We start from the raw sequence: 12664 nt of genomic DNA on the forward strand, positions 1-12664 counted from the left end.
GAAGATCTTATTAAATTCCTCATCAGCACCTACTCTTTAAGGGAGGCTGCGCTCGGGGATTCGTTTCTTTTTCTGATGTTCTCTACTGAGCAGGGCGCTGCTCTGAGTGCATGCGGGCATTGGCATACTCGATCTCATTTATCTTCACGACAGCCCTGTGAGTGGGGTTTTATTAGCTCTAGTTTACGGCTGGAGAAACTGGAGAGGTAAGTAACTCGCCCGGGTCCCAGACCTGGGAGGTGGAGCCCGGGAGCCCAGGCCCAGGTGTGCTAGTACCTGCACCACTGCCTTCAGGGTGGAGTTTTGTACTTTAACATCCGTAAAATAGCTGCAATGTTGCTCAGTAAAGAGGAAGAAATAACTCCAAACATTAATCTCCACCCACTACGTGTGCGCGTGCACGCACACACACGTACATACTTATGAATAAATTATGAATAAATATAACCTTGAGTGCCTGTTACGCTACCATCCTTCAGATCTTAGTTCAGATATCACCAGCCTAGTGCTGAGCGTTTTACATCAATGGCCTTATTTACTTCTCAAAAACCACCCTGTACGGTTGATACTATCCCCATTTTAAAAAAATCTTAAACTGAGGATATGTTTTTATTGATTTTTAGAGAGGGAGGGAGCGAGAGAAACATTGATGTGAGAGAGAAATATCTATCAATTGCCTCCCATACATGCCCTCTGACTGGGGATGGAACCCTCGTCCTTTTGGTTGGAGCGTGGAACGAAACTCCAACCACTGAGCCACCCAGCCAGGGCAATCCCCATTTTTTTAGATGAGAAAACTGAGGCTCGATAGCTAGGAAGTAATAACATAGGATTAAAACCACGTCTCTCTGATTTCAAAGGGCAAGTTCTTAACCTTGTGCTTCGGCAACAGACATGAGTGAAGGGAGAGTGGCTCGGCCTCTTCACCCTCGGCTCATGTGCCCCAGACATCTCTGCCCTTCGCACCCGCTGTCAGCTGCTCTAAGCAGAGAAGATAAAATTGGGTCAGAGAGCTGTTTTCTGGGTCAGAGCATCCCTATTGGCTGGCGCCTGCTCTGCAGACTCCTGGGTGCTTCCTGCAGCATCTCTCAGACATTTCATCAGTGCTGGGAGGGAGGGGCTGGCACCTCGCCACCGCCGCCGCCACCGCCAGCGAGGTGTGATGCACGAAGATAGCCTGAAGCCTTATCTTTAAGCAGGAAATGTTCCAATATTTGTGCGAACTTTGCATCCTTCTTGCTAATCTATCCCGTTTGATTGTATTATGTATTTAAAAATGTAGTCTCCTTACCACCCCAAGTGAGCTGAGCAGCAGGAAGGCGTGCGGCGTGCGCTGCGGCTGCTCTGCTTGGCTGGTGCTGCCACGGCCTGAGAAATGCAGCCGTGACCGTGACCGTGACCGGGATGGGGGGGTCTGCACACAGCTCCTTTTCTCAGGAGGCCTCCTGGGCGTTTCAGTGCATCTTGCTGCTGACCAGTTCCCCGGGGCCTCTGCCCCTCCCCCTGCGTCACCCTCCCCCAGCAGTCATTGCGTTGCTGACTCCAAGTCCCTGCTCTCTCCGTAGGTTACACCGTGACCTGGCTGCCCTCCCGGGGTCTCACCGCACTGCTGGCCGCTGGAGCACCCCGATACCAGCATGTGGGGCGGGTGCTGCTCTTCCAACAGTCGGGGGACAAAAGACAGTGGAGCCAGATCCAGAGAATAGACGGGACCCAGGTGAGCATGGCCCACGGGTGCCGCCCGCGGGGCAGGGCTGCTATGCGGGGACCTCGCGCTGCCTCTGCACAGGGCCCACCTGCTTCGTGCCGGCCGGTGCCCAGCCTGTGCCCAGCCGGTCACACCTGCTCCGCAGGACGCCCTCCGAGGCGAGCGTGGTCATCCCCACTCGCCAGTTACAGAAACCGGACCTCGAGGAACCCCACTTGTCCTGGCTCACCCAGGCCCTGAGTGGGATGCACAGACTCATCTGAGGCTCTGGACGCAGCTGAGGAGACGGGGTCTCCTGCTCGCAGGCTCCTCCTCAGCCTCCTCCTCCCCCTGCAGGTCGGCTCTTATTTCGGTGGCGAGCTGTGTGGCATTGACGTGAACCAAGATGGGGAGGCAGAGCTGCTGCTGATTGGAGCGCCCCTGTTCTACGGGGAGCAGAGAGGCGGCCGGGTGTTTATCTACGAGAGGAAGCAGGTGAGGACCGGCCATGGAGCTGAGGGGTGGGATAAACAGATTTCCAGGCAGCCCAGGCCCCAGTTATTTGGAGTCTTTCCCTGTCGGATTGTGTGTGAATCAGACCTTCCGGACCACAGACAGGCAGACTGTAGCAGGCCCAGGGCAGACCCTGTCTGTGTGTGAGCCCTGCCGTGACCCTCACAGGCACCTCACACGGCACTACGAGCCGTATCTGACGGATGCGAACTCCGCCGCTCAGCAAGGCTGGGACCTTCCAAAGCCACAAGGTCTCCCAGAGAGCGAGAGGTGGAGCTGGGACTTGAACCCGGTTAGCCGGGTGGCATCATTCCAGTTCTGAGGGACCACAGCCGGCGTTTCTTTAGTGTGCGTCACGCACGGAAGGCGCGCCCTGTGGAAGCTTGCCGAGTGACTGGGGTGGGCCCTGTCACCTTGCTCCTTCCCAGCTGGGGTTCGAGGCGGTCTCGGAGCTGCAGGGGGATCCTGGCTACCCCCTTGGGCGATTCGGAGCAGCCATCACTGCCCTGGCAGACATCAACGGCGACGGGCTGATGGACGTGGCGGTGGGCGCCCCTCTGGAGGAGTGGGGGGCTGTGTACATCTTCAATGGGCAACCCGGCGGGCTGAGCCCCCGGCCCAGCCAGGTGAGGTGCCCTGCCTGCCAGGTAAACCCATTCCCAAGGGCCCAGCAGCCTCTAAGCCCAGACCCCACCCCCACCCCGCCTGACCCCACTCGTCCCACCCTCCAGCCAGTCTTCCCAGCTTAGCATGACTTTCTCTCTTGGTCTCAGCGGATAGAAGGGACCCAGGTGTCCCCAGGAATTCGATGGTTCGGACGCTCCATCCACGGGGTGAAGGACCTGGGAGGGGACGGCCTGGCGGACGTGGCTGTGGGCGCAGAGGGGCAGGTGATCGTGCTGAGGTAAGACAGGACTCCCCGGCGCCACCGACAGTCAACGCGGCTTCCGTCCTTCCGACAGGTGCTGCGCTAACGGCTTACGGGCGCCGGCTCACGTGGTCTCCTCTCCACCCTGTGATGGGTTCTCTTGTTACACAGGCTTCATGCCTCCTCCCAGGAAAACTGCTGTGTTCACAACAGACTAGGATTTGAACGCAGGCCTGTCTGACAGTAAAGCCTAGAGAAGCAACAGCATGTGGAGGCTCTAAACCAGGGGTGGGCAAACTTTTTGACTCGAGGGCCACAATGGGTTCTTAAACTGGACCGGAGGGCCGGAACAAAAGCATGGATGGAGTGTTTGTGTGAACTAATATAAATTCAAAGTAAACATCATTACATAAAAGGGTACGGTCTTTTTTTTTTTTAGTTTTATTCATTTCAAACGGGCCGGATCCGGCCCGCGGGCCGTAGTTTGCCCATGGCTGCTAAACCAAGTGTCCTGGACTCAAGCACTGCCATTTGCTTCTCGGGTGATCGTACCCCGTCACTTAGCTTCTCAGGCCCTCAGTTCCCTCATCTGTGAAATGACGATTAAGCCCCTGCCTTACCCATATCTTAGAGTTATTGGAGATGTCGTGTAACATCATATAGTGAACACATATTTACTAAGCAGCTACTATGCCTTAAATACTGACTTGGGTACTGAGAGTAGAAATTAGACAATAAAAGTGTGATTGCAATTGCAAGTGCTGAGGGAAATGAGCAGGGCGCTGTGAGAGCGACGAGCAGGGGAGACCCACTATAGGTTGAGGGGCCAGAAACGGCCTCTCTGGGGAAGGGAGGTCGGAGCTGGGACTTGGGAGATGAGAAGGAGCCAGGCTTGCAGAAGTCGGGGTAGAGCTTCCAGGTGGGAAGCCCAGGCTGTGAGGCCGGCCAGTGTTGGACGTGGTTACACCGTGTGTAATTTTGCTACTGTTGGTGTGGCTGGGACATGGTCAGCCAAGAGAGAGTGTGCGGGAGAGAAGACGGGAGGAGGGCAGGGTGGTGTGGATAGTAAAACGTTTGGATTTTATTGGGAGTATCATGGCATCAGTGAAGGGTTATAAGCATGGAAGTAGCTCAGTATGATTTCTCTCTTTATTTATTTTTTAAAAATATATATTTTTTATTGATTTCAGAGTGGAAGGGAGAGGGAGAGAGAAACATCAATGATGAAAGAGAATTATTGACTGGCTGCTTCCTGCACGCCCCCTACTGGGGATGGAGCCTGCAACCTGGGCATGTGCCCTTGACTGGGATTGAACCCAGGACCCTTCAGTCCGCAGGCTGACGCTCTATCCACTGAGCTAAACCGGCTAGGGCTGATTTCTGTTTTTGAAAGCTCACTCTTCTGTATGGAAAATGAAGACTGCCGGACTGAACCAGGAGTTAATGAGTTATCATTGTCGTTGCAAGGAGACACTGACGTCGCCATCTGCTTTAGAGAGGGGGACCCTCTGGACTCTGTAGATGGGTTTGTAGGTCTGAGTGGGGATTGCAGTTGAGGCCAAGGGAGAGAGTGGTTGTTTCCTGCCCTGCAGCTCCCGGCCTGTGGTGGATGTCGTCACTCAGATGTCCTTCGCCCCCACCGAGATCCCGGTGCACGAAGTCGAGTGCTCCCAGTCAGCCGGCAGCAAGAAGAAGGAAGGAGTTAACATCACAGTCTGTTTCCAGGGCAAGCCCCTCATGCCCCAGTTCCACGGTCAGTGCTGTCCGCCTGCTCCCCAGAGCCTCTGCCCCCCCGAACCCAGGCTTACGGCCCCAGGATCCACCACCATTCAACTCCTGCCTTTCACCCCGCTCAGGACTCCTGGTTACCAACCTCACTTACACTCTGCAGCTGGATGGCCATCGGATTCGAAGCCGGGGACTGTTTCCGGGAGGGAGACGTGAACTCAATGGGAACATAGCCGTGACCCAAGTCGAGTCCTGCATTGCGTTCTGGTTCCACTTCCCGGTAAGGGAGCCAGCGAGGCTGCACCAGGAAGTGAAGGGTGGATGAGCTGAGCCGAGAGAGGCAGCTCTGGGTGCAAGGCTTAGCTCTGGGTCACAGCTGAGTCACGAGTCACTTTGATCTCTCTGTACTACCATTTCCTCTCCTGTGCGACAATAGTAATAACACCTTTAGCGTATTTCCTTCCGGTCCTTAATCTATATACATGAGCGTTTTCCACAGGACTATGACTGTAAGGTACTTACCATTCCTTCCTACTCTTTTCCTATGTCATGTATTCATGCTGCTGCCCAGCTTTCATAATTATTTGTCAGGACTACAGAATACTCAGGGGAGAATGTCACTATTTGCCAGGAACACATGGGCAGTTATTATTCATCTCCATCTCAGAAAAAGGTTTTTTAATATTGACTTAAACAATTGCTAAAACACCCAAATTTCATTCGCTCATCACAGTCTTGTGTAAAATAGGTTTGACTCAGTGGTTCTCAACCTTCCTAATGCCGCAACCCTTTAATACAGTTCCTCATGTTGTGGTGACCCCCAACCATAAAATTATTTTCGTTGCTACTTCATAACTGTAATGTTGCTACTGTTATGAATTGTAATGTAAATATCTGATATGCAGGATGTGTTTTCATTGTTCGCGACCCACAGGTTGAGAACCGCTGCGTCTCTTGAATATTTCATAAGAGACTCGGTATATGATTGGTGTATAAAACCTTGCAGTTGGCTTTATATTTTTTATTATGGGAATGTTCAGGCATACAAAAGTACAAAAAAATAGTTGAATGAACCCCCAAGTACCTCTCACCAATTATCAACTCAATTTATCACCAATTATCAATTATCTCAACAATTATCAACTCAATTTTATTTCATTCACAACTCAACTAGTGCCCCTGTGCCTCCTCACAGACCGCCCCCCCATTACTAAACTTGGAAATTTTATACATAAATTTGCCAGCGAAGAGGCTCTATGATATGCTAGAAAAAAATAAAGGTTAGACTTGGGAGTTGGAAATATTTGGGTTCATTTCCTAGTTCTAGTCCTTAGAAAAATTGTGTCACCTTTTTAGACCTTATCTTCCTCCTCTTTAATGTGGAGGGTTGGTAAAAACTAGGTGAATACGATTTGAGTAACTTCAAATGTCATGTCAGGCACTGGTAACAACAACTAAGACCCACCCCTGTTCTCAAGGAACTAGGCTATCCTATATAATAAAAGCCTAATATGCTAAGTGTCCAGTCGTCCATTCATCCAATCAAAGTGTAATATGCTAATAATAGGCGAAGGCCACTCAACTGCTTGCTATGACATGCACTGACCACCAGGGGGGCAGTCACTCCAACCGGTAGGTTAGCTTGCTGCTGGGGTCTGGCCGATCGGGACTGAGTGAGATGGGCCAGACATGCCCTAGAGCCCTCCCGTGGTTCCTCCCCGGCTGGCCAACCTGGTGGTCAGTGGCTCAGCCACATGCTGGGCTGACGGCTGGCACACGCAGTGGCCGGCCTCTGCGGCAGCGCTAAGGATGTCCGACTGCGAGCGGGCCTAAGCCGTCAGTCAGACATCCTCTGAGGGTTCCTGGACTGCGAGAGGGCGAAGGCTGGGCTGAGGGACACCCCCTGCAAGTGCACGATTTTCGTGCACTGAGCCTCTAGTTCTAGAATAGTCTTTTTTTAGTGCAGACTTTGATAAAGATTGCCTAGAGCAGTTGGACAAAGATTCTGGGGCTTCTGTCATGACTTCATGGAAAAAAGTGCTGTGGTGGCTTAGCGATGTCTGTGTGGAACTGGAGCTGAGGAATGACACCTGGGCTGAGAAGCAACCCCGATGTGGAGTAAATGTATTCCCGCTACTAGTACGAAGACAACTAGTTACCAGTATTCCATCAGTTATGAAACCCGGACAAGGGGTGCATGTCCCTGGAAGTGTGGCAAAGGTTAAACTCTTGCCGTAAGCTGTATTCTTTTCACCCTCAGGTATGCATTCAGGACCTCATCTCCCCCATCAACGTCTCCCTGAACTTCTCTCTCTGGGAGGAAGAAGGGACACCAACAGACCAAAGGGCGGTAAGGAGACATCAGCTGGGGGAATCGACAGGAAATAGAGGAGAGTAGAAATCCAATTAGCAACACTGTCTTTGGTTTAAAGCAATAGAAACCAAATATGGCTTGCTTAAGCAGGAGAGGAATTTATGGGAGTTTGTATTTAAGAGAAATTTGGAAAAGCAAGATTGGGAAGAAGGGGAATCAGGGTGGAGGCTCTGAGGCTTCTCCAGGGGAAGAAATGATGAATGGACTCTTCAGGGCACGCATCTCATTGGTCAGAACATAGTCACATGGTCACACCTGATTACAACACTCTGAGAAACACATGTGGTCATGTGACCAGATTTTAAAAATGGAGGCTCTATTTTATTTATTTATTTATTTAAATATATTTTTATTGATTTCAGAGAGGAAGGAAGGGGGAGAGAGAGATAGAAACATCAGTGATGAGGGAGAATCATTGATCGGCTGCCTCCTGCACACCCCACACTGGGGATTGAGCCTGCAACCCAGACATGTGCCCTGACCGGGAATCGAACCATGATCTCCTGGTTCATAGGTCAACGCTCAGCCACGCCGATTGGGCTGGTGGCTCTACTTTAAAGGTAGATGGGGAGGGAGGATATATGGGGACAACCAGCACTCTGCCATTGGCACTAAATTTTGAAAAGCCAAGCTGTGTGATATAGGAAATCAGGGTAGAAAAGTGATCTGCGGTCACTATTGTCAGAAAAAGACTTTCTGGGGGAGGCGCCGTTGTCGTTGGGTCCTGCAGGATGAGTGGCTCTGGGTAGGTGGAGAGAGGAGAGGCAGAGGGCACAGCATGAGGAAAGGCAGTGGGTAAGTTCCAGGCAAATGGGAGGTGGGCTTGGCTTCTGGCAGGACAGCTGAGCAAGACAGAGGCCCTGACTGCCCATTTGGGGGCTGGCTGTGGCCCAGCGGGTGGTGGGAATCTGTATGAAGGTTGAGGTTGGGTTGGAGCAGTCGGCAGAGGCTGCCAGGACCCCTGCCCCTCAAGGAAGTCAAGAGGCTGCTTGGCAGTTGACCTGGAAGCAGAGGAGGCTGGACTCTCTCTAGAACAGTGGGCGCCAACCTCTCGGACCTCACGGACCACCAGTGGCCCGCAGACCACCGGTTGGCGACCGCTGCTCTAGAACATACAACTGATAACCCATAAGATACTTCTGTGATCTCATTATGCTCAGGATGAAGTCCCAACTCCCTCTCAGGGCTTGCAAGGCCCAGCGATCTGGGCGGGCTTCTCTCTCCTGCCCCTCTGACACATGGCCCTGCACAGGCACAGTCTCTCTTGCCTCGAGCCTTTGTGTGGACTGTTCTCCCCGCCACCCCCTCCCCACCCCTCCATTTCCTTCCCTGGGCTCCCTCCTGCTCATCCTTTAGATTTCATTTGAGAGGCCATTCCTTCAGGAAGGCCAACCCCAATCCCCACGTGTGGGGTGGGATTTCCTCCTACATTTCCTCTACATGACCCACCGTAAGCCTGAAGATGCCAGGTCGTTTCTCCCACCAGATTGGGAGGGCAGGAGTGTGTCCATTTGGTTCTTGGCGCATACCCAGTGCCGGCATGGGGCCTGGCCCAGAGCGGAAGCTCTGGAAATGTTGCAAAAACTGACCTTGATCTAGAGAGCTGTTGTCGGGGGCGCTGGGGGTCACAGAGGGAGCCCAGAGGACATTCCTGCCAGGGAAGGAGCTGGGCCGGGAGGAGGTTGTCGGGGGTGCTGGGGGCCACAGAGGGAGCCCAGTAACAGTCACAGCGGGTGAGCCCAGGGGACATTCCTGCCAGGGAAGGAGCTGGGCCGGGAGGAGCGTGGGCTGCTCTGTCAGGCCTGACCTCCTGTCCAGAGAGGGAATGGACACCCTGATCCGCAGCCTCTCCGAGGAGCTACCCCCAGAGGACGGCTGCACAGAGGGCCTTGGGCTGGGTCGGGGGGTGGGCCCTGCCCTGGGCGGGTGTGGCTCCTGGGAGCGGCGACCACACCTGGCCGCTGAGCCTGAGCGGCTAACCGCTCCTGTCACTCCTCCTGTTCAGCAGGGCAAGGACATCCGGCCCATCCTGAGACCCGCCCCCCACTCAGAGACCAAGGAGGTAAGAGGGGAGGAGGGGCTGATGGAGAGGCCAGCGCCAGGCCTCCTGGTTCTGGGGGCCTGAGCCTCCCCGTCCTTTCTCCTTGGCCTTTCAGATCCCTTTTGAGAAGAACTGTGGAGAGGACAAGAAATGCGAGGCAGACCTGGGGCTGTCCTTCTCCCCTGCAAGGTCTGTAAGGCTCCCCTCCTGCTCCACTCGGGAGACCGCGTCCGCACTCACTAGATGTGTTCTCTGGGCCTCAGTTTCCTTCTCTGAGAAATGCCAATCCCTGCAGCTCTCCTGTCAGGGTTAAACGAGGCTGCAAAACATCAAGCCTGCGCGCAGGAGCTGTATTTGTGGGTTTATTCTGTCTGGACTACCACAGTCCACAGTCCCGAAGGCCCCGCCTCAGATCCCGCTTCCTTCACCTTAACCCCCATGACGTTCCCGGTCTCCCCCCAGGTCCAGCGTCCTGCGGCTGACCCCCTCTGCCAGCCTCGCCGTGGAGCTGACCCTGAGCAACTCGGGCGAAGACGCGTACTGGGTCCAGCTCAGCCTGCGTTTCCCCCGGGGCCTCTCCTTCAGGAAAGTGGAGATGCTCAAGGTGAGTGAGGAGGCAGGGCCCGCCCGGCTCCCTGCGCGTCCTGCAGCTTCTGCCGCCTCTGGACACTCAGGCGGCCAGGCATGGGCGCCGCCCCGCAGAGGTCTTCGGGACATGCTTGGGCTCACAGCCCGATGGCCACCCTCAGGCTGTGTGGCCTGAGATACAAGGTTCACCCTCTCTGAGCCTCAGATTCCACAACCAAAAAATGGGAATCTGAGAGGGTCCCGTGACAGGGGCTCTTGGACCTGCTGAGCAAGAGCATGCGCCAGGGGCCCTGAGACCCAGCTCCGCCCCCCGCAAGGTGACCCATGTGTTTTTGAGGCCTGGGTTGTCTTAAATACAACTTGTGTTTTTAAAATTGTTAGTACAAAAGTAATACATGATCCCCACAAAAACTTGGGAGTTATAGAAACATTTAAAGAAAATAATCACCCATACTTCTACAACTCAGCAATTACTACTTTGAATATTTTGGTATTTATCCTTCTGTTTATACTATGAGATATTATGGAAATGCAGTACATAGTGCAAGCATCTATACATATAAAAGCCTAAGCGGCAGGCCAACAGGCCGACCGTGACATGCACTGACCACCACAGACGCCCAACACATAGACATGGAAACATGGAACAGACTGATGAATCTCAGAGGGAAGGGGGGAGGGGGAGGGTGGGAAGAGATTCACCAAAGATCTTATATATATACTAGAGGCCCGGTGCACGGATTCGTGGGGTCCCTCGGCCTGACCTGCGGGGATCGGGCCGAAACCGGCTCTCCGACATCCCCCGAGGGGTCCCAGATTGTGAGAGGGTGCAGGCCAGGCCGAAGGAACCCACTGGTGCACAATCGGGGCAAGGAGGAACAGCAGGAGGGTCCAGGGCATGTCCGGCCCATCTCACCCAGTCCTGATCAGCCGGACCCCAGCAGCAAGCTAACCTACCGGTTGGAGCATCTGCCCCCTGGTGGTCAGTGCACATCATAGCGACTGGTCAAACAGTCAGACACTTAGCATATTAGGCTTTTATTATATAGGATTATATATTTTTATTGATTTCAGAGAGGAAGGGAAAGGGAGAGAGAGAGAGAAACATCAATGATGAGAGAGAATCATTGAGCAGCTGCCTTCTGCACACCCCCTACTGGAGATTAAGCCCTCAACCCCGGGCATGTGCCCTTGATTGGAATCAAACCCAGGACACTTCAGTCCGCAGGCCAACACTCTATCCACTGAGCCAAACCAGCTAGGACAATTTATCTATTTTATATTCGTTTTTTACTAAAATGGCATTTTTTCTCCATGTTTTTTAATGTTTTTATTGTGGTAAAATATATGTAATATAAACATTGCCATTTTAACCATACAGTTCAGTGGCTTTGAGTACATTCATGATGTTGTGCAACCATCACCGCAATCTATTTGCAGAACTTTTTCATCATTTCAGAAGTTCTGTGCCCTTAAGCAATAACTTCCTGTTCCCCACCTTCTTCCCATGTGACTCTAATCTGCTTTCCGTCTGTGCATTTGCCTATTCTGGATGTTTCCCATGAGAGGGATCATGTACTTGTCCTTTTGTGTCTGTATGACTTCACTCAGAATAATGTGTTGAGGTTCATGTGTAAAGTTCATTCTCTTTAAGTGTAGGTAAATTTCCATTGCATGGATAGCCCACACTGTTTCTCCATTCGTCTGTCGGCGGACACCGGCCTTGTTCTTACACAGCAACACCCAGTGCTTCCTCGAGGGGCACCTAGTGGAGTGATAACGAACTTGAGCTGTGCAGTCAGACAGGCCTGTGCTCCGGCCCCTACCAGCTCCCTGCCAGCTTCCTAACTGTGAGACCTTGAGCAAGTCACTCAGCTTCCCTGACCTGTTCCCTTATCGAGTCCCCTTCCCCGTCAGCGGCTGAAACCTGTTCCTCGCAGAGTGCGATGACGCTGAATGGTTTTGAATTGCTTCGATCGAGCGCTTTAAAAGTGGTTGCTGAATGTGTCGCTGTGAGAGCAGTTTAACCCCCTCCCAATACCCTCTCCTGTGACGGCATCGCAATCTGCTGACCCATTCCTGCCTCTGAACTGCTCGGTCACTCCCAGTTTTTCCCTGTTGGAAATAGCGCTGCAGCAAACACTCAGCCCGGACCCCTGCTGTGCCCTGTCCTTTGGCCCCGCCTCTCTGAGAATGTGCCCTGAGGGGCAGAGCTGAGGTCGGTGGCCTCTGGGACCCTGCGCCTCGGCCGCTAAAAAACTCGTCCTCTCTCTCCTCACCCCCAGCCCCACAGCCAGCTGCCTCTGAGCTGCGAGGAGCTCCCCGAGCAGCCCCCGCTTCCGACCAGAGGCCTCTCCTGCAACGTGAGCTCCCCCATCTTTAAAGCAGGCAGCTCGGTGAGTGCTCCCGGCCGGAGTGCAGTGAGCGCTCCGTGGGTGATATGGGGTTGGACTGGGGGCTCTGTGGTGCCCCCGGGGCTCCGGCCCTTCCTCACCGCCCCCCTCCCCTCCCCGCCAGGTTGTCATCCAGGTGATGTTTCACACGGTGCTCAACAGCTCCTGGGGGGACTCTGTGGAGCTGCACGCCAACGTGAGCTGGTGAGCAGGCCCGGCCGCCCCACCGCTCCCTGCCCTGGACTCACGCTGCCTTGCAGTTCAGGCCAAGCCCTTCTCTCAACGCGGCCTTTCCCTGCCCCCTGCAGTGACAACGAGGACCCGGGCCTCCTGGAGGACAACTCAGCCACCACCAGCATCCCAGTCCTGTACCCCATCAACATCCTCACTGAGAGGTGAGTCTCGCCTCCCCACCCAGGGCCCAGACCTTGCCTCCTCAGCTGTCCCTCAAAGCCCCTCCCTGTTCCAGGGT

At 53.8% G+C, this 12664-nt stretch overlaps 1 protein-coding gene and 1 long non-coding RNA gene across 5 annotated transcripts in view; one reads left to right on the forward strand and one right to left on the reverse strand.

The window, feature by feature from the left end:
- Nucleotides 1-1151, reverse strand: part of LOC106724033 — a 25186-nt gene extending 24035 nt beyond the window's left edge. Inside the window, exon 1 of the long non-coding RNA XR_001359782.1 lies at nt 1136-1151. This is a non-coding gene — a long non-coding RNA (uncharacterized LOC106724033). The remainder of the gene's footprint in view (nt 1-1135) is intronic.
- Nucleotides 1-12664, forward strand: part of ITGAL (integrin, alpha L (antigen CD11A (p180), lymphocyte function-associated antigen 1; alpha polypeptide)) — a 46653-nt gene that overhangs the window by 23160 nt on the left and 10829 nt on the right. For 2 of the 4 annotated variants that reach the window (XM_005882034.2, XM_005882035.2), the window contains exons 12-24: nt 1566-1717; nt 2045-2182; nt 2629-2826; nt 2974-3104; nt 4661-4821; nt 4925-5076; nt 7057-7146; nt 9176-9232; nt 9327-9400; nt 9674-9815; nt 12085-12195; nt 12317-12396; nt 12501-12587. In XM_005882034.2, coding sequence (XP_005882096.1) covers nt 1566-1717; nt 2045-2182; nt 2629-2826; nt 2974-3104; nt 4661-4821; nt 4925-5076; nt 7057-7146; nt 9176-9232; nt 9327-9400; nt 9674-9815; nt 12085-12195; nt 12317-12396; nt 12501-12587 — 1573 coding nt within the window. The remainder of the gene's footprint in view (nt 1-1565; nt 1718-2044; nt 2183-2628; nt 2827-2973; nt 3105-4660; nt 4822-4924; nt 5077-7056; nt 7147-9175; nt 9233-9326; nt 9401-9673; nt 9816-12084; nt 12196-12316; nt 12397-12500; nt 12588-12664) is intronic. The other 2 variants (XM_005882036.2, XM_014529797.1) reach the window with 1 other exon arrangement.

Source organism: Myotis brandtii, unplaced genomic scaffold (genome assembly GCF_000412655.1).
Source record: "Myotis brandtii unplaced genomic scaffold, ASM41265v1 scaffold698, whole genome shotgun sequence".
Lineage (NCBI taxonomy): Eukaryota > Metazoa > Chordata > Mammalia > Chiroptera > Vespertilionidae > Myotis > Myotis brandtii.